This window comes from Camelus dromedarius, chromosome Y (genome assembly GCF_036321535.1).
Source record: "Camelus dromedarius isolate mCamDro1 chromosome Y, mCamDro1.pat, whole genome shotgun sequence".
Lineage (NCBI taxonomy): Eukaryota > Metazoa > Chordata > Mammalia > Artiodactyla > Camelidae > Camelus > Camelus dromedarius.
Genome location: NC_087473.1, coordinates 20,509,668 through 20,528,647, shown reverse-complemented (window position 1 = coordinate 20,528,647; position 18,980 = coordinate 20,509,668). Strand labels below are relative to the sequence as shown.

The window sequence follows — 18,980 nt, the reverse complement described above, 5'->3', positions numbered from 1 at the left end:
GACCACTGGACCCTGAGGTCACACTCGGGACATCCTCCTGTCCCTGTCCTCTGACCTCTAGGCCTGATGGTCACACTCAAACATCCTCACATCCTGTCATCTGACCACTGGATGCCCTGGTCACAGTCAGGATGCCCTCACATCCCCTGTGAGGATCAGGTTCCTACAGACTACCCCCACAGTGGGGTCTCCTCTGGAGTTGCAGCGTTGCCGCCGGCCCGTCCTGGGGCTGGGGCAGGTCAGCTCTGGGAGGCGCTCCTCGCCCTCCTCCCGCCCTCGCGCCCCGCAGGAGTGGGTGTTCCTGGCGTCCAATCACAGCCAGGAGTGCTTTAGGAAGTGCCTGGGGCTCCCACAGGATACACGGGGAAGAGGCTGGAGCTGCAGCCAGAAACACTGCTGGGTTCTGCGGCCTCGCGGTAAGTACCAGAGTCTGAATTCAGAGACCCCTGGGGAGAGGAGGCAGGCGTGCCTCCAGGTGGGGTGGAGGTCCTGGGTGTTCCGCCCTCCTGCCCCTCAGGTCCTGGCTCCTCCCTCCTCCCCGGGACCCAAAGGCCGGAGGGGCAGCGAGAGGGGCTGGAGGGCCAGGACCACCGAGGGAAAGCGACCACTCGCAGGCGCTGTGTCCCCGCACAGAGGTGTGAGCCCTGCTGGGCCAGAGCCCCTGAGCCCACAGGAGCCCCTCAGGGGGGCCGTGACAACCCACAGTCTCCTGTGCTGCTGACCCAGGGGGTCGGAGAATAACTTGTTGACCGAGGTCCCTGTCCTGTCCTTGGGCTGTGGGGGCAGGGCCATCAAGGCGGGTTGGGTTCAGGAGACCACTGAGTGTTTGGGGAGCCCAGAGAGCCCCTGGGGGACCAGGTGACTGGGGGCCTGTGAGCGATCCGGGGACCCGCTGAGCACTGGGGGGCCCAGGTGAGGACAAGGACTTTGAGAATGTCTGCGGGTTTGCCAGCACAGTGAGCGTTGCTACCCATTCATTCACCTGAGAACTATTTCCTGCGTGCCTGCTGTGTGCCCGTCACCACCTGCAGACGTGCGTGGGGAGGGAGCCTCCCTGCAGAGTCACTGGTGGTGGCGCTTGTGTCTCACCTGGCCACGGTGGGTCGGCAGGACTGGAATCTTAACTCATCCTGCGCCCAGCAGGGTCCTCCCCACACGCTCAGCTTAGTCCTGTGTGGACTGACCAGCAGAGGGTGGGGTGGATCCCGCTGAGGACGGGCCCGTGCTCACGGGGGAGGCATCAGCGTGCTCGGGGGCACCCGCTGGCTGCCAGGTGTGCCGTCTGAGGATGGAGTTCGCAGCTGCACCTGCGGGGTGGGGATCTCCCGGGCGCTCTGGGCTGGCACCAGCGCTGAGCATACCTGACTGTGTGCTTGGGACCCAGAGAGCGGAGGTCTGCAGCGCCTGGAGAGCTGGGGCAGAGGAGGTCTCTCCTGGACAGGAGTAAACCCATGTGTGAAGGCCCAGGCGTGGGGCTGGCGTGAAAGGTGGCCTGATGGCGTGTGCACCAGAGGCCCCGACTCAGGAGGTGCCCTGAGTGGGGCTTCTGTCCAGTGTGAGGGCAGCGGGCACAGTTCGGGCTGGGGAGGAGGGGACACGTGAGTGACCAGTCCTGGATCTGATCCTGGGAAGGAGCGGGTCAGCACCCGGCTAACGAGCCCAGAGGGACTGGGTCTGTGTGTCCTGATCGAGAAACCGGGGGTCCTGAGTCTCAGCCGAGTCTTAGTGGGGAAGGGTCTCTGCTCAAATCTGTATCCCACACTCAGAGGGTGAGGGGCCTTCTGGACCCTCAGGTCGCCTTCAACATCGGTGAGAGGGCCTTGTCCCTCTCACAAGCGGGGAAACTGAGGCACAGGGGCTCAGGAGTGAGTCCAGGCTCTGGGTGAGTGGACAGGTGAAGACCAGGGTCTGCAGTGGGGACCCCTGGGGACACAGCTTCTCAAAAGTCCGGGCTTGTGTGGGGTGAGTGTCATTTACAACAGCATCCCCTTCCATGATGGGGGGACATACTCTGTCCCACGGCGAGTGAAGTGTTTTCATTCTTATGTCCCTCCACTTGCAGGACATCCGCCTGTGCTGGGAGGGAGGGGAACACGTAGACCCCGGGATTTGACAGGAGGGACGGGACACCCAGACCCTGGGCTGTGACGTCAGGGAGGGGACACTTAGATGCTAAGCTTCTTTTGAGGGGAGTAAGTTACAGGAAGGCAGCCAGGAAGCCCCAGTGAACAAGGGTGTTCAGTGGGGTTTGTTCAACGAGCGTCTTTTCTGTCAGTGTCAGCCTCCTTTGCAGGAGGAAAGCTTGTGCCCGGTTCTAGAGGAGACCTGCGTCTGCTGGTTCTCGGTGGCCTTCAGCCCAAAGTAACCCGCATGCCAACGAGGCCCATGCTGGGGTGGTCTGTTCTGGTGCCCTCACTCTGCACTGACTCAGCAGGGTTCTTGCTGAGACGGGGCTGTGCCCGCCCAGCAAGGATGGGCCAAGGTCGAGGTGAAGGACAAGGGCAGGGCCTGGGTGACACGTGGTTGAGGAGAGTTGTGGGCCCCTCCTGTGGTCCCGGGTGTGTGCCTGGTGTCTCTGTCCTGACCACCTCTTCTTCTTATAAGGATGCCAGTCCTATGGGACCAGGGCTCGCCCAAGTGGCCTCATTTTATCTTCATCACCTCTGGGAAGGCCCATCTCCAAACACAGTCACATTCTGGGGTCCTGGGGGTCAGGGCTTCAACATAGGAATTTGGGGAGCAGAGCTGAGCCCCTGATGGCATCCCACTGGGTGGAGGAGGTAGGCCGGCCGGCTGGACCCTGGTGGACGTGGTGCAGGCCTCAGCAGCTGAGGGACCTGGGGGGCCCGGTCCTGCCTGCTGCACCCCGAAGGATGCTTCTGTCAGCCTCCCTCCTGTACCTGTGCGGGTGTGGGCAGGGTACACAGACCTTATCTGCTTGTCCTGAGAATAAGGTCACTTCTACCCACGGTGGGCACTCAGGAAGCAGCGGCTACAGCTGTAATGGAAGGACCCACAAGGTCTCCTCCAGTCCACAGAGAGACCTGGGGGCACCAGGACCCGGACAAGCAAGGGAGACACTGCGGAAATGCAGTCCCATAGCTCACCTGCTCAGGTGGCCCCCTCCCCCGCTCCACGCTTCATCCTGGAGCCTCTCAGATCACTTTTCCTGCACCAGCACTGACAGGCAGAGGCAGAGCCCTGGAGAGCAAAGGTGGGGTGATGACCTGGGCCCCAGGTTCCACCACCTCCAGGATGGAAGCCGCCACGCCAGAGACCCCACAGGCACAGCCTGCGCCCCTTTGCAGTCCCCAGATGGGGCAGTCAGTGCATGACCAGAGGTCGGGGGGCCTCTGGAGGCCCGTCACCTGCTCTAGCCACCCGGGAAAGTGGATTTGAGCTCCTGGGTCTGTCGTCCCTGCCCCTCTATGTCTCTCCCTCCCTTCCTCTTCCGCAAACCCTCTCTTCCACACCCCCATCTGTCTGTCTGTCTGTCCCTCTGTCTCGGTCTCTGTCCAGAGCTCTTGTGTGTGTGTGTAGGGGTGTGTGTGTGTGTTTCTCTGTCCAGAGCTCTTGTCCACTCCCCACCACCCCATCCCACTTTCTGTTTGAAAGGAAGTCTACTTGTTCCTCTTTCTCAAAGCCATGCTTCCCTCAACCAGCACTGTGTTTTCTGGGTGCCCTGTTTTAATTATGCAAAACCTTATTTCCTGGGTCAGATCACAGAGTTGGCCTCCATGGGTGGGCGAGTGAGCACATCTGGCAGCTCCCCGGGCCTGCACTGCACCACGGAGAACGCGGACTGGATGTCGGCGCTGTGCCCGCGGCTCTGGGACGTGCCCCTCCACCACCTCTCCATCCCAGGTGAGGCCCCTGCGTTCCCGGCGGGAGACAGACCTGGGTGTAGGGACACCACGTAGGACACGCGTGCCCACATACACATGTACATGCATGTGCGCGCACACACATACAAGTGCGTACATGTACTCACATGCACACACCCGAGTGCTTTCCCTTCTCTGTCCACTTCCTTCCCGGGAGGCACGCGGCACACCCCTGAGAGAGTAGCTTCAGGGAGACGAGACGTCTGGGGGATTTGGGGTGATGTTGCCCTTGGCCGGCCAGCTCTCCCTCTGGGGCCCCGGGAATTTCAGGCTGCTTGTGCACATCCACGTTCCCCAGCAGAGCTCGTGTGGCATCTGTGCTTCAGCCTGCAGGGTTCACAGTTGGGTCCCAGCCCCGAGAGGCTCAGTAAATGGTCCAGGGACTTTCTAAGCAAATTAAAGAAGCTTGGACTCGAGCCCATTTTATTGTCAGAAGTGCTGCAGAGCTCAGCCCTGGACAGGTGTCTCAGCCTGGGTGGGGGCGAGCAGGAGAAGACCCCACGGTGACCAGGCAGGTGCCAGTGCCAGTGCCAGGGAGAGACATCTGTGCTCAGGACATTGCAGAGATGGCCACGGGCACCACGGCCGGGGTGAGGAGGGTCGCCGCCGGCCAACACCGTCCCAGTGACCTCCTGGAGGTGCCCGCGCTCCTTGTTCTCACCCGCACTCCTCCAGCCACGTGGACGCCGGGCACCTCGCTGGCCTGTGATGGCCAGCACTGCCCGCTGGCTGCCCTGGCCCAGCTCTTGTTTGCAGGGACTGTTGGACAAACAGAAAATACTGATTCCGTTGGACGGCCAGCTTTGTGCTATTTCTTGCTGTTGGGACATTGTCCGTTTGTTTTGCTTCCTTCATGACTTTCGGATTCTGTGCTGCCCTGCCCTTTGTAGGCGGAGGGGGCCCCAGGCCCACTCATCCCTTCGGGGTGTGGGACAGGCAGCGAACTGCCCGCAAACTTGGGTGCAGGGTCCGCCAGCCGCAGCCCCGCTCTCTCTAACCTCTGCTGAGTGCGTCCCTGCTGGGGACGGGGCTGCGGGGACAGAGCTGTGGGACGGGGCTGCGGGGAAAGAGCTGTGGGGACAGGGCTGTGGAGCAGCTGGAGGACATTGCAGGAAGAGAGCCCCCAGGCCCTCAGGCCTCCCAGCCACAGAAGGGCCCTCTGTGGCTCTCCTGACCCAGGCCTCATCAAGACCCCCAGGCTGTTCGGGGACGTGGGTCCATGGGACCCTAGCCCCAGCTGTGGGAGGAGCCCCCACTGGGAGGAAAGCTGGCCAGGTGGACAGGGAGGAGAGAGGGCTGAGGCACAGGGGGTGGCGTGGACTGGCCTCTGAACAGGGGCTCCGGCTCCGCCCCTCCTGGGAGACCCCCCTCTCCTGACCCGTGGACTGCCCGCCTCTGCTCAGGAGAGGCCTGCACCCCAGGCACATCCTGGCGCCCTGAGCCAGGCCTGGGGGCTGTGCCTCAGCCCTCACTCCTCCAGGGGTGTCTGAGGACCAGCAGACACGATTTTCTCTGGCTTGGGGTCCCCCGGACCCCACATCACAAGAGGCAACATGTGGTGCCTGGACAGACCTGCCCCACTGGTCCCATGTCCTGCAGCAGGTTCTGGAGGCCCTGCGTGGCCCTCGATGCTCTCCCACACTGCCCGCAGTCCCCACCTGCGGGGGTCCGTCCCCCCGCTGCCCGCAGTCCCCACCTGCAGGGGTCCGACCTCCTGGCTCCTACTAGCTCAGCGTGAGGGCGCTGGTCCTGGAACGATACTCCCTGGAAACGTGGGAGAGAAGAAAGGAGTCAGTGTCCTTCACGCTTTCAAATGAATTTATAAATTTGGTGGAGGAATGACTTATGTACAACTTCGTGCTATTTTTGACAGTTTTTTAAGATGCAATTTGCATACAACGCAGTTCACCCACTTACAGAGTTCAGGGGCTTTTAGCATATTCACAACACTGAGGCATTGCCCTCGCTGTCTAGTTTCAGAACATTCTCATCCCTCTGCACATTAAATCATTACTCCCCTCCCCCTCCCCCAGCCCCTGGCACCACTAACCACTTCCTGTGACTGTGGATTTGCCTGTTCTGGGCGTTTCCTGTAACTGGAATCACATACTGTGTGTCCTTCTGTGTCTGCTTCTCTCACGGAGCATCCTGCGTTCAGGGTCCTCCCACGCTGCAGCCTGTGTCAGAGCTTTGCTCCTTTTCCTGGCTGAGTAATATTCCCCTGTGTGCATGGACCTCATTCTGCTCATCCATCCATCACTGGATGGACACTTGGAAGGTTTCCACCTTTGGGCTGTGTGACTAGTGTTGCTATGTCCAAATACTTGTTTGAAAACCTGTTTTCATTTTATACTCTGCATACTCAGAGCCAAACTTTAAGAGCATAGCTGATGCACCAGAAGGACATGAAAAGAGAAGGAGGTGGGCCCATCTCCCCCTAAGAACCCCAGTCCTCCCTCCAGGGCCCAAGGACCCTTCAAGGACGTTCTGTGCACACAGAAGCACCACACTGGTGGGCATCTGCCCCTCCCCTACGAATGGGAGCTGCAGTCCCCAGGTGGGCCTCTGCCCTGTTCCCCTGACCAGCCACCATGGGAATCACTCCTCATCAGTTCCTTGTGTGCCTCCAATATTAAATGTACATAGAGTCCCACTATGCGGACTGTGCGATTAATTTAACCAACACCCACTGAGGATCACGTAGGCCTTTCCCGTCTTGTTTCACCAAAAAGCGAGGTGGAGAGCCCCACGGCACACGTGCAGACCCGGAGCAGCTCCCTGTGGAAGGACGCAGGTTTCGCACCTGGACACCCCTTTGCCCAGTTCTTCCTGGAGGGCAGTGATGGCTTCCACCCAGTCCCCGAGTCTTTGCTCACAGGACGTATCACCTGTGGGTCAGTGATGGCATCTCATCCCTCATCACTTGTGCTTCCTTCATGGCTCCTTCTGTCCTAGGTTTTCTCAGGAATCGTGTAAATGTGGCAGACGGCACAGACCCCTCGTGTGTTGCCCTGCCACGTAGCCCCGTGGCCCTGGCCGACCCGCGCTCCCCTGGGGAAGCAGCCTTGCTCCGGTCCCTTTCACCCCAGTTCAGTGCTGCCTCCCCCAGGCTTTCTATGGCCGGACTTGCGGCATGTCCTCTGGGTCCCTGCTCTCACTCAGCAGGCTTTCTGAGAATCACTCAGGCTTTCACATCCGCCAGAGGTTTTCTTCTGTAACAGTATGGCTTAGGAGAAATTAAATCCTTGACTCGTTTGCAGTTCATTTTCCTGGTGCACGATCCAGTCTGCATTTTTCCAGATAGCCGCCCAGGTGTCCCATCAGCTGGGTTCCCAGCATGGCCCGAGTCCGATCCCTGGCATGACTTGGCCGACTTCAGAGAGGACAGGGACCCGTGGATGCAGGACTGGGAGGAGCGTAACAAAAACCCTCCAGTGACAGCTGTTGGGTACACATGTTCATAAACATCCAGGGAGCGACACGGCCATTACGGCTAGGGCTCCCTGTGTACAACACGCTGACGGTAGCCTGTTACGTAAGGAAGCAGATGAAAATTGCGTAGTTTGATCCTGTTGCTTGTTTAGAATATATGTAACTGTATATTTACATATAATAATGGATTGTCTCCACATATAAACAGATCCATTTATATAATATGTATAATGTGTATAATATATAATATAAAAAGACGTATAAATTTCTATATCTCAGTAGAGAATTTTAATTTTTTTTCACTTACCTATATGTTCTCATTTTTCTGCAGTTAACATGTATTCCTGGGTGTGTGAGTTCCCTCCCTTCTCTGCCTCCGTCTCCACGTGGCGTCTCCTCTGTGTCTGTGTCTCTCCTCTTCTGTCTCTTCTAAGGACACTGTCCTTGGATGTAGGCCCACCTCCTCCAGGAGGACCTCCTCTCAGGTCCTTCACTTTATCACATCTGCAGAGACCCTATGTCCAGTTAAGATCCTGGTCCCCAGCCCACGTGGGTGTGAGTTTCGGGGCCACCACTGCCTGCCGGTGCTTTGCGCTTGTTTCCCGTGTGCAGCTCTGGACACAGAGCAGGAGGAAGAGGCTAACGGGTGACATGTCCCTCGGGTTTTCCTCCAGGGAGCCACGACACCATGACATACTGCCTGGACAAGAAGTCCCCCATTTCCCACAATGAGTCACGGCTGCTGCAGTTTCTGGGCAAGACCCTGCCATGTGTCACTCTCCCCGTGGTGCTGAAGTGGTCCATCACCCAGGTAGGGGTCTTGGGTGTCGGGGGGGCTCCCTCCCCGTGGTGCTGAAGTGTCCATCACCCAGGTAGGGGTCCCGGGAGTCAGGGGGCTCCCTCCCCTTGGTGCTGAAGTGTCCCATCACCCAGCTAGGGGTCCCGGGAGTCAGGGGGCTCCCTCCCCTTGGTGCTGAAGTGTCCCATCACCCAGCTAGGGGTCCCGGGAGTCAGGGGGCTCCCTCCCCTTGGTGCTGAAGTGTCCATCACCCAGCTAGGGGTCCCGGGAGTCAGGGGGCTCCCTCCCCGTGGTGCTGAAGTGTCCCATCACCCAGCTAGGGGTCCCGGGAGTCAGGGGGCTCCCTCCCCTTGGTGCTGAAGTGTCCCATCAGCCAGGTAGGGGTCCCGGGAGTTGGGGGACAGCGTCCTCATCCCTGTTGGGGAAATAGGATTGAAGACAAACCCCCTCCAAGCCAGAAAGCCTCCCAAACAGATAGGGAAGAACAAGGTTTTACTGGGAACACTGTAAAGGCAGGATGGGGCGCATGTCAGCTGAAGAGACGCTGAAGAGATGGAAGATCTGCTCCCTTTGTGCAGCAGAGAGGAGAACCCCCTGCCCGACCGTGTCCACATGACAACCACTGAGGGAGGTGCCGGTTTGCATCTGGAGCAGGGAGGTGGGCGTTTTCTTCCCCACGTGTCTTAGACACACACCCAGGCCTGGAGAAAACGTGCCAAGCTGCCGGGCTGGCCAGAGGTCTCCTTGAAAAGGTGTACGTGCATCTGAAAAAGTGGCCAAATACCTACACTTACATGTTTTCTCCTGGAAACTCTCCAGGGACGGGAGTGAGGGAAGCTGGGTCTGCCCTGACTCAGCAGGAGAATGGACTTCTCCTTTTCAGTCTGTTTGCCTCACATCCTCCTCCGGCAGCCCTTCCCCTGTGTTGACGGCATGGACGAGGGTTTAGGGACGGGAGAGCAGCTGGGAGGGGGCGTGGAGAGGAAAGGGCCTCCCGGAGTCACCTAGGGGCCCGGGCGCAGACGGGCACAGAGCTGCCTGTGGTCCCTCACCCTGCGCACACATTAGCCAGAACCCCGGGCTGGGGGAGGGAGCACGCCGGGGTGCGGGTGCTGGTGGGGACACAAGTCCACCCCGGGGGCCGCCGACCCCCAGCCCCCTCTGCCTGCGCTGGGGCCTCAGTGTTCCTGCTTTTCTGCTCCCAGAGGCTAGTCCTCCCAGCGGTTGACTGGCTCCAAACCCCCAGCTCTCCTTTGTAATTGCTTCCTTCTGGGAGTTTCAGTCACACCCAGGGCTGCCGAAATCCCACTGGGGATGTGCGGGGGCAGAGAGGGAGGCCTGGAATGTTGGGAAACAACATTCCTGACTTGCGTCAAGCACCTGCAGCTGGAGCCTCGCAGGGGCAGCCCAGACCCCGGCAGGAGGGGCAGCAGGTTGTCTGGAGCCCAGGAGTCCGGCAGTGCTGGGATCCCACGGGGCTGGGGTCCTGCCGTGCTTGGGTGATGGGGAGCTCTGCGGGGGGGGGTGCAGGGGGTGGGTGGCACTGCAGGAAAGGCTGAAAGCTTTCAGGGACCTGGCAGAGAGAGAACCACAGAGGCCTGTGGGGAAGGATCCGGCCACAGGGCAGTAGTGCCATCCACGCAGCTGAGCCCACAGATCTGAAAGGTCTTTGGATCCGGAATACCCAGTGTCATCAGAAGGGGCTGAACATGTAATGCTCACAGGAAGACAGGACAGTGTGTGGGGGGTGGCGGGGATGGTCGCTTACTTCTAACAGGAACACCTGGGGGGGCGTGCACCCCCGCCTGAGGGAGGGTCCTCTGCAGGGTCCAGATCTCAGCACAGGCCTGGGCGGCAGGGTCACTCCCGTGCGAATTCTGTTGCCCCCTTTAGACTGTTCTGCAAACACTGGAAGAATGAGTGCCCATTTCACAGCCGGAAAGCGTAGACTCCACCCAGAACCGTAACCAAAGGAGAGGCAGCCGTGTAACAGGACTGTGCTGAGGACCCTCGGGCAGCTCCGCGCGGCTGCAGTGCAGGGTGGAGCGCGGGCCCCCGCCGCGCCCAGAGCAGGCCTCTTCCTACCCTCCCGGGCCTCGGTTTCCTCATCTGTCAACAGGGGTCGAGCAAAAGGGAACCGAGCTCCCTGCAGGGACACCCGGGGTGTGAGATTGCGCTCACTTAGATTCTTGCTTTCTTCCTCCTCGTCCTGTGTGCAGAGCACTCGGTGCCACCTCTTTTACTCTTCAGGTTAACACTGCTTTGCCCTTTATTTTGGGTAGAGGGGGTACCGTTTCCCTTCTGTTTCCTGTGTTTTCCCTTTTCCCGTTACTGCTCCGTGTCGAGGACGCAGCACCGTCTTCTCTTCTTCATGTTAGTGTTACTGTGGCCTCGTCCTCTCGCTCTGTGAGGAGGGGGGCCTTTCCTTCTCTTTGCCCCTCTCTGGGCTCCTTGGCTCTCCTAGTGCTGTTTGTGGGGTGGGGACCTCCCCTCCAGTGCCTGTCCCTGTGTGGCCGGATGTCCGAGGGTCCAGGTGGGGGGTCCTGGAGCCTGGCCTGGGGCTGCTGAACCCAGAGGGGTTCTGCCCAGTGACTGGCTGGGAAAAGGGTGAGGTGGGACCCTGCACGGACGTCCTGAGACCTACGTCAGGGCCCCAGGCATTTCCTGCAGGACGGGGCCTCACCAGGCACGGTCTGTGGCTCTACAGGGCCAGCGTCCCCGGGAGAGGGTTCCGGATGCAGGGTCCCCCCGAGTGGCTGCCTGAGCCCCGGCAGCACCACAGCTATGGGTCTGACTCTGGACAGCACGGCCATCAGACGGCCTCCCCCAGCACCGTCCCAGCCCCAGAGGGCAGCACTGAGGTGGGAGCTGCCCTCTGTCTCCAGCAGAGATGACCGACCTCTGTCCGCAGGTGCTGACCGTCACGGAGCAGCTGGACGCTGGGGTGCGGTACCTGGACCTGCGGGTCGCGCACATGGAGGAGGGCTCCGAGAGGAACCTGCACTTCGTCCACATGGTGTACACGACCGCGCTGGTGGAGGTACGGGGGGTGGGGTGCGGAGGCCCCACCAGCCAGGGACACCCGTGTCCACTCTAGGCAGGAGCCGGAGGACTTTAAGGGGACAACCATGTCCACCCCAGGTGGGAAGAGGCTGGCCTCTAAGGGGACGGACACACGTCCACCCCAGATGGGAGAGGGCTGGCTTCCGTCAGCCGGTCAGCTGGAATTCCTGACCAGCGTGTGTTTCTGTGTTTGCACTGGTGCCCTGGCCTCTGCCTTGCCTCCTGGCGTCTTGCTAAGTGGGATACGTCTTCCTGCGTCCAGTTTGGGGGTTTTCAATCCATCCTCTTGGCTGCTGGATAAGCCACCTCCTGTTCCACCCCTCAGTCCCCCGTGAACCCCTGCAGGCCCCCAGGGATCTGGAGGCCATGTCCCTGGGACGTCACTCTGCACATCACCTGCTGGCCCTCTCACGCTCCCCACAGCTTCCGGACCTCACACATTTACACAAGCGGTGTCCTCCGGAGTGTGTGCACGCACGTGCATATCTGTGCACGTGCAGGCACCGACGTACGTGCACACACACGTGCCCCTGCAGGCGCGCACACAAGGGCACACGCATGCACACACACACGTCTCCCCCAGAGCAAGGACAAGCTGGCCCGGCTGTCACCTGGGTGAGGCTGCCTCCCTCGAGGGCAGCTGCCCTGCTTCATGTCTGTGTGTCCAGGACCCGGGGAGGAGGGGATTGCCTGGGGAAGCCCCTTCTCACCCCTCACAAGGTAGCCTCCCCCAGGGAAGCCCCTACTCCCCTCTCACGACCACCCCTCCGCCCCGCCCAGGACACGCTCACGGAGATCTCCGAGTGGCTGGAGAAGCACCCGCGGGAGGTGGTCCTCCTGGCGTGCAGGAACTTCGAGGGGATGACAGAGGACCTGCACGAGTACCTGGTCACCTGCATCAAGAACATCTTTGGGGACATGCTGTGTCCCCGAGGGGTGAGAAGGGTCACAGCCTCCCCACACCTCTCCATGGCGGGGGCGGCGGGGACAATGGGGAGGGCGAGCTGGGTTCTAATCACAGGCTCCACCCGCTCACTTGGCCCCGCCCTGCATAACGTGGACATCATTCTGGTGCCAATGGGGCCACTACCAGGGTCCTCTGGACGCCCAGTGAGGAGACCACTGCCCTCAGGTGCACAGTGTGGCCCAGGGCAGCACCTGTGCTGGGAGGGTGTCCCAGGTGACATCATGGGTGCAGCTGCTTCTCTGGACCAGGGGTCACGCTGGTGCTTGTGCAGAAGTCTGCACAGTGTTTTCATTCCCCGTGTCTGTGCTGAGTGTCCTCTGGTCTGTCCTGGGGCTGCTGCTCACAATCGGAGCCTCAGAACAGCAGATCTTCATGTCTCCCAGTCCTGGAGGCTGGGATCTGAGGTCAAGGTGTGAGCAGGGCTGGTGTCTCCCGAGCCCTCTCCCCTTGGGGTGTGGACGGCCGGCTCCTCCCTGTGTCCTCACGTGGCCGTCCCTCTGTGTGTGTCTGGGTCCTCACCTCCTCTTCTTACAAGGACCCCAGTGCTATAGGATCAGGACCCACCCTAGTGACCTCATTTTACCTTCATCACCTCTTCAAAGACATATCCCCAGTACTCACCCACCACCATCTCCTCACAGACACCCCAATATCTCCACCCACCACTGTCCTCTCACAGACCCCCCAGAACCCACTGCGCCACGTCTCACGGGCGCCCTGGTGATCCATCCCTCCAGGAGGTGCCCACGCTGCGCCAGCTGTGGTCGCGGGGCCAGCAGGTCCTCCTGTCCTACGAGGATGAGACGTCTGTGAGCCGGCACGTGGAACTGTGGCCCGGGATCCCTTACTGGTGGGGGAACCAGGTGAAGCCCCAGGACCTCATCCGCTACCTGGAGCACATGAAGAGCTGCGGCCGCCCAGGTGCGTGATGCCTTCTGCGCGGAGGTGCCACGTGCTGCCAGGTGCACAGTTTGCTTTGGGGCCCAGGTGAAAGAAATACGCTGTGTGTGTACATGTGCATGCACAGGTGTGTGCACGTGTGCGTGTCTGTACAATACATACGCGTAATGTGTGCACACCCACACAACCATGCACGTGCCTGTGTAATGGACACACACCAGCATATGTGGGCATGCATCTGTGTACACATACACAAGCATACAGGCCCATGTGCACACATACACATGTACACGTGTATGTCCCACGTGGATTATTTGTGTACAAACACGTACAAACTTGTATGTGTACATGTGTGTCTACGCACACACACCCATGCATACCAGTCAGTGCACACACATACACACACCCCCAATCTATATGAGGTTCTATGTGTGCACCTGCACCCTTGCACACACACACACACACACACACACACACACACACAGCACTGACGTGGCTGTGTAAACAGAGCCTCCCCAGGGAGGTCCACCACCCCGTCTGCTCTGCAGGTGAGGCTGTGCCGTCCAGCAGGACTGACCGTGTCCATGTGCACGTGGCTTTCACTCGGTCATGTCTATGTCTCCCTGCACACAGGCCTCAGGGACAGGAGTGCCTGGCATTTCTGTCATGGGCAGTGCTCAGGGTGTACACTCGTTAGCCTGTTTTCATAGCAGATCTTGAGTGGCCCCGCGACTCTGGTGGGAGACGGACCAGGGGAGGGAGACACTCAACCATATGCCCGGCAGCTCCACCTCCTCCCTCTCTCTGCCTCTGCATCTCTGTCTCTCCTTCTGTTTGTGCCTCTGTCTGTGCCCCTCCCTCTGCGTCTCTCTGTCTCTGTCTCTATGTGTCTCTCTGTCTCTCCCTCTGTCTCTCTCTCTCTGTCTCTGTCTCCCTCACCCTGTCTCTCTGTCACATTTTGCTCCCTCAGTTCGGGGTGCCTGTGGCTGAGCTGTGCACCGGGTGCCGGCCTCCTGCTCTGGGGAGGGGCCGGGAGTGAGGGGATCGCATCCCCCCCACAGTGAGTGTGTTCTGGCCGCGGGTGTCTCCGGCGGGGTCCCCTGCTTCATCTTCGTGGGTTGTCGGTTCCTTTAAGGAAGTCAGCCCTTTCCCGGCTGCTCGGAGGGTCAGTGGTGTTTCTGCGTTGCTGCACCGTTGGTTTGATGACGGGGAACTTGTGTCGCCTGTGGTTCACGGTGCAGGTGTTTGCACCTATGGTCAAGGGCAGGGCTGCTGGGGGACGCCCGGGTCCCGGGGCCCACTGCCCAGTGTCCTGTCCTGGGTCCTGCTGCTGATTGACTCCTGGCCCGTTTCGCATGGTACCATGTGTAGCGAGGAGGTGGCTGTTTTCGCTGCGCCAACGTGATCGATGATGGTTTTACTCAAATGACCCCCCAGTGTCCCCACAGACACGTCTGCTGGTGTCTGGGGCCTGCTTCTGCCCAGGCTCCCTCTGACCCGTTTCCACTAAAACAGCAGCTGTTTGCAGCCTGGACACTGACCTCTGGACACTGACCTCTGGGTTCCCTGTTTGTCTCCTGCTGTTTCCCCAGAAGAAATCCCCACTTTGGGGGTGCAGCTCTGGGGCCTTGTTGTTGAGAACAGCCAAGTGGTGGGATCTGGGGTGTGGGGGGCCTGGTGCCCACCTGGCTGGACCTTGAAATCAGCCGGGTCCCAGGCCTGGTGGTGCCAGGTTGTTCGGGAAGCGTCCAGGGTGAATGCCTGTGGTTGGATGAATGGACAGACAGACGTGGTCTGTCCACACAGTGGAGTGTTGTTTGTGAAAAGGAGTGAGCTTAGGACATGTGCACGTGGATGGACCTTAAAAACAAGGTCCAGTAGGTCAGACACAGAGGGACAGGCAGAGTGTGATTCCGCTTACAGGAAACGCCCAGGACAGGCGAATCCACAGACAGAAAGTGGGTTCGTGGGGCCAGGGGCCGGGGGCTGGGGGTGACTGCTCACGGGGACGGGGTCTCCTTTGGTGGGTGAGAAGGTTCTGGAAGCAGACAGAGGTGGTGGCTGCACAACGTTGTGAATGTGCTGAAACCACGAGCTGTAAAATGGCCGTATGAATTTTACTCCCATTTTTGAAAATCGCACCCGGGGCCTTCCTGGTTCTGACCTCTGCGAAGCCCTGACCTCGCACACGGCGGCCTTTCTGCAGCCCCACGAGCTGAGCCACGTGTCGTTAGGAAGCAGGGCCAGCTCGGAGGCAGCCCAGGGCGGCTCGGTGAGTCGGGGCCTCCCTCCCTCCCGGCTCTGGCTGAGGAGCTTGGACTGAGGGTGAGAGTCAAGAGTCTGCAGCAGCAGGACGGCCCCCACGCCCGACCTGCCCGCGGTGCGGAGCGCCAGGCCACAGGGGCACCCACACCTTCACCTGGGCCCAGCCCTCCCCCGACACACCGACTCCTGGGCCACGGCCGAGCGTCTGCATTTCCAAGCCCCAGGGGCCCCCTTGGAAGCCAGGGGGTGCAGACTCCGTACGTGGGGGTCTCCTTTAGCTGCTGTGACAGAGCCCACAAACCCCGAGGACTGAGCAGACGTGTGCTGGCTCCGGCCCACGTGTCCCAGGGCCGCGTCAATGTGGGCAGGGCTGGTCCTTCTTAGCTCCAGGGGACTCTGCTTCCAGCCTTTCCAGCTCCAAGAGGCCCTGCACCCGGGACTTCTGAGCCCAGGTCACACCCTCTTCCCTCCCTGACTCCACCCTCGTCTCCCCTCTTCCTGCTTCGTCTCCCGCCTCCCACTGCCTGGCCCTGTCGCGGCCCTGGGATGAGGTACAGGGCCCCAGATAATCCAGGTTCCTCGCCAGCTCACGAGCCTCAGATTAGTCATGCCTGCAAGCTCAGTCCCGCCACGTCAGCTCACACGTTCACAGGTTCCGGGGGTTAGGATTTGAAACTGGGGACAGTAGTCTGTGTGCCACACGGGGATCAGGACGTGGATGTTTCTGGGGACAGTATTCTGTCCACCACCCTGCCTGCCGTGAGAACTCAGTCTCTGTCCGAGATCTGAGAGTCTGAAGACGACAAAGACGGCACTCGAGGGAGGGCTGACGGGCGCAGCCGGGACTCGTGGGCACCGCGCCCTCTGACCTCCCTATTCGTGGGCACCGCGCCCTCTGACCTCCCTGTTGCAGGAGGGCTGTTCGTGGCCGGCATCAACCTGACAGAGAACCTGGAGTACATCCTTGCGCACCCGACCGCGTCCCTGCGGACGCTGACGCTCCCCAGCCTGCCGTACCTGGGCGCGTGGGTGCGGGAGCAGTGCCCGGGGCCGGGTGCACGGTGCACCAACATCATCACCGGGGACTTCATCGGGGCGGACTCGCTCGTCAGCGACATCATAAGACTCAACCAGAAGCTGCTTCAGGGCTGACGGTGCGACCTGTTCGAGCTCAGCACGCGGAGCTGCCACGGCTGCTCCTCCATCCCAGGGGGTTGGCCCTGGCGTTCCCCCGCACGTGGGTGAGGAGAGCGGGTCCCGCCAGGCGGGCGGGGCCCTCGGTGCCTCCCGGCCCCTCTGTCTCGTGTCTCTGGGGTGCAGTCAGCACGTCAGGTGGAGATTAAAGGTGATTTTGCACGATCGCATCCTCAGAGGGAATTACCTGGGTCGTGGGGTCTGTAGGCTCCGCCCGGCAGCGCTGCGGGGGGGCGGAGCCCAGGGGCGGCCCCGCCCAGGGGACTAGAGCAGCACATCACACCCCCAGCTCGGGGCTGTGGAGCCCTCAGGGCACTGTGGGATGGCACTGAGCAGGCTGGAGTCCTACTGAGACCGTCTGAGCAGGTAGCGACGGATAACCCACTTCTAACCAGTGAAGTCACGCCTGTCCCCTTTCCCCCAGGCCCACGGGCTCCTTCGGGAGCCACTGGTTTACTGTGGTTTTCCCAACTGTCGGAGGAATGACTGTAAGGGGCTGTTTGGAGTTTTGTTACAAAGATGAACAAGAACCGTGTTCAGCACAGGCCTCCTCCCATCCCCAGAGCCCGGTTGTAACATTTTCTTCATGCAAGTGTGAGGACTCAAGTGTCAGGACACGGGTGTAAGCAGAGTGATGCTGGTGTCAGGACGCAGGTGAAACGCTGCGATGTCCACGCTGGTGCTGGTGCTGCCTTGCAACCTTGTCGTCCTCCTGACAGTCCCTTGTATGTGCCCACATCTGCTCTCAGCTGCCCGCACCTCCCTTGTCCACCCAGCACTCCAGCCCAGGTGTGCGCTGCCCTGCTCCCTCAGGCGCTGATCTTAAGCCAACTTGTCCTGAGCACTTGGCCTGTTGCACCCCTGGGTCCCTGCACCCCTAGGCCCTGCACCCCTGGGTCCCTGCACACCTGGAACTCCTCCTGTCCTCCCAGGGCCCCGGGGGATGTTTGCCAGTTTCCAGGCTGGCCTAGTTCTGGGCCTTTTCTGACTCGTATCTGGCGTCTGTTCATCATGTTAACTGTTTTTTTATGTTCTGTGTTCCTGACGCTCTGACATCTGGGGCCCTGCAGACCTGGAGCGGGCGTATAGAGGAGGCTGTCCCTGGAGGGCTCGCTGACCCCCGAGGACAAAACAACTTACTTGCCCCGTGGGAGCTGGCCACCCTCTGTCCAAGTCGCACAGGCAGGACAGCTTTCCCCCTCCCAGCACCCAGGGCCGGGCCCAGGGACCAGAGGCCACGCCTGCAGCCCCGGGCCCCGGGAGCCCGTCAGACTAACCAGTGCCATCCCGTCTGCACTGCTGTGCCTGCGGACACTCTGTGGGCTCTGCGTTCTGCCTCCTGACCCCCGGGGGCCCCCAGTCCCTGCATGGCATCCCCTCTCCCGGTGCTGGAACACGCTGTCCCTGCAGCGTTCGGCCTCTGCTGGTCGGCTCAGAAGCCTCCGTAAGTTAGACCCTGTGGGGACTCGACATCCCCTGTCCCCTGGTCCCAAGGGAGGCTGGGTATCATCCACGAGGCCTTTACTCCGCTTCCTGATGGCCAGGAGTTTCACGAACTCCGAGGTCAGCAAAATACGTCTCGGTCGAAGGACCGACCCAACGGTGCTGTCAGGGTCACGTCTGTCTTAAGAGGGCACCGGGGAGTCCTCTGCGGCTCTGATCTGAAACCCCGTCCCATAACCCGGGGGCTTCGGGGTTGGGTTCTTAGGGCGTCGTGACGATGACACTTCACCCCCGTTGGAACGCGCTCCCTGGAGGTCAGATGCGTCATTTTCCACGAGAAAATCTGCTGCTGCTTTGGGTGCTCGGTGGTCCTCACTGAACGGAGGCGCCTGAGATCCAGAAAGAGAAACTCACGGGCAGCCCCCCGGGCTGCCTCGGCCTCGAACTGGCCGCTCGGCCCCGAGGAGCTCATGCGGAAGGTCGAGTGGAGGTGAGGCTGCACGTTTAATAACGAGAACGACTCAGTGACCCGCTGGATCCGACCGCGATCACCTCGCGTTTGTGTCAGGAACGGTTCAACAAGGGTCAGTTTTCTCTGGGGAAAGATTAAAAGACATTAAAGTCAGCCGTGTTTGTGGATGTTGGTTACACGCAGACGGCCAGGAGGTTGTGGGCGGCTCTCGTGCTGATGCTCAGGAAGGGTCCTTAGAAATGTTACGTTGAGGACGTGCTTTTCTCAGGTCACGGTGAGGTTCCTGGAACAGCGCCTCGCGCCTCCTTCCCGTTTACTTTTGCTTTATAAATTCAAGCACCGAATCAAAGTGTGCCTCTGGTGACAACTTCGGCTCTTCCGTGGGGATGTTAAGTGAAGACTCTGTACTCGTTTTCAAGACGAGTCTTCGAGACTTTGGTATTTGAGGGATGGGTTCCCGCAGGAGGATGTTCCTGGCGGGGCGGCCTCGAGGCTGTGCGCTGGGGCTGCCGGCCCAGGAAGCAGAGCTGGCCCCGCGTTCACTGTTCACAGCCAGCGTGG

General features: G+C 60.6%; 2 protein-coding genes across 3 annotated transcripts in view; one reads left to right on the top strand and one right to left on the bottom strand.

Annotated features, from left to right (window-relative positions):
• Positions 1–278: 278 nt before the first annotated feature.
• PLCXD1 (phosphatidylinositol specific phospholipase C X domain containing 1) lies at positions 279–18,572 on the top strand. 2 transcript variants are annotated; one of them, XM_064483593.1, is made up of 7 exons: positions 279–416; positions 3,720–3,864; positions 7,991–8,127; positions 11,027–11,155; positions 11,959–12,114; positions 12,883–13,066; positions 16,224–16,669. In XM_064483593.1, exons 2-7 carry the CDS (start codon positions 3,738–3,740, stop codon positions 16,460–16,462), a joined length of 972 nt encoding a protein of 323 aa, XP_064339663.1. In that variant the 5' UTR covers positions 279–416; positions 3,720–3,737; the 3' UTR covers positions 16,463–16,669. The 2 variants fall into 2 exon arrangements, with proteins under 2 accessions (XP_064339663.1, XP_064339662.1); XM_064483592.1 differs by lacking the exons at positions 279–416; positions 16,224–16,669 and adding an exon at positions 18,213–18,572 and having other exon boundaries at positions 3,627–3,864.
• GTPBP6 (GTP binding protein 6 (putative)) overlaps positions 17,261–18,980 on the bottom strand; it is an 11,555-nt gene continuing 9,835 nt past the window's right edge. The window contains exon 10 of the mRNA XM_064483590.1: positions 17,261–18,542. Coding sequence (XP_064339660.1) covers positions 18,533–18,542 — 10 coding nt within the window. The 3' untranslated portion in view covers positions 17,261–18,532. The remainder of the gene's footprint in view (positions 18,543–18,980) is intronic.

Bases quoted from the DNA above. Each gene is read 5' to 3' on its own strand.
- PLCXD1 (XM_064483593.1), top strand. From the start codon at position 3,738: ATGGGTGGGCGAGTGAGCACATCTGGCAGCTCCCCGGGCCTGCACTGC. The intron at 11,156-11,958 runs GTACGGGGGGTG...CGCCCCGCCCAG, and splicing joins ACACGACCGCGCTGGTGGAG to GACACGCTCACGGAGATCTC. The intron at 13,067-16,223 runs GTGCGTGATGCC...TCCCTGTTGCAG, and splicing joins GAAGAGCTGCGGCCGCCCAG to GAGGGCTGTTCGTGGCCGGC.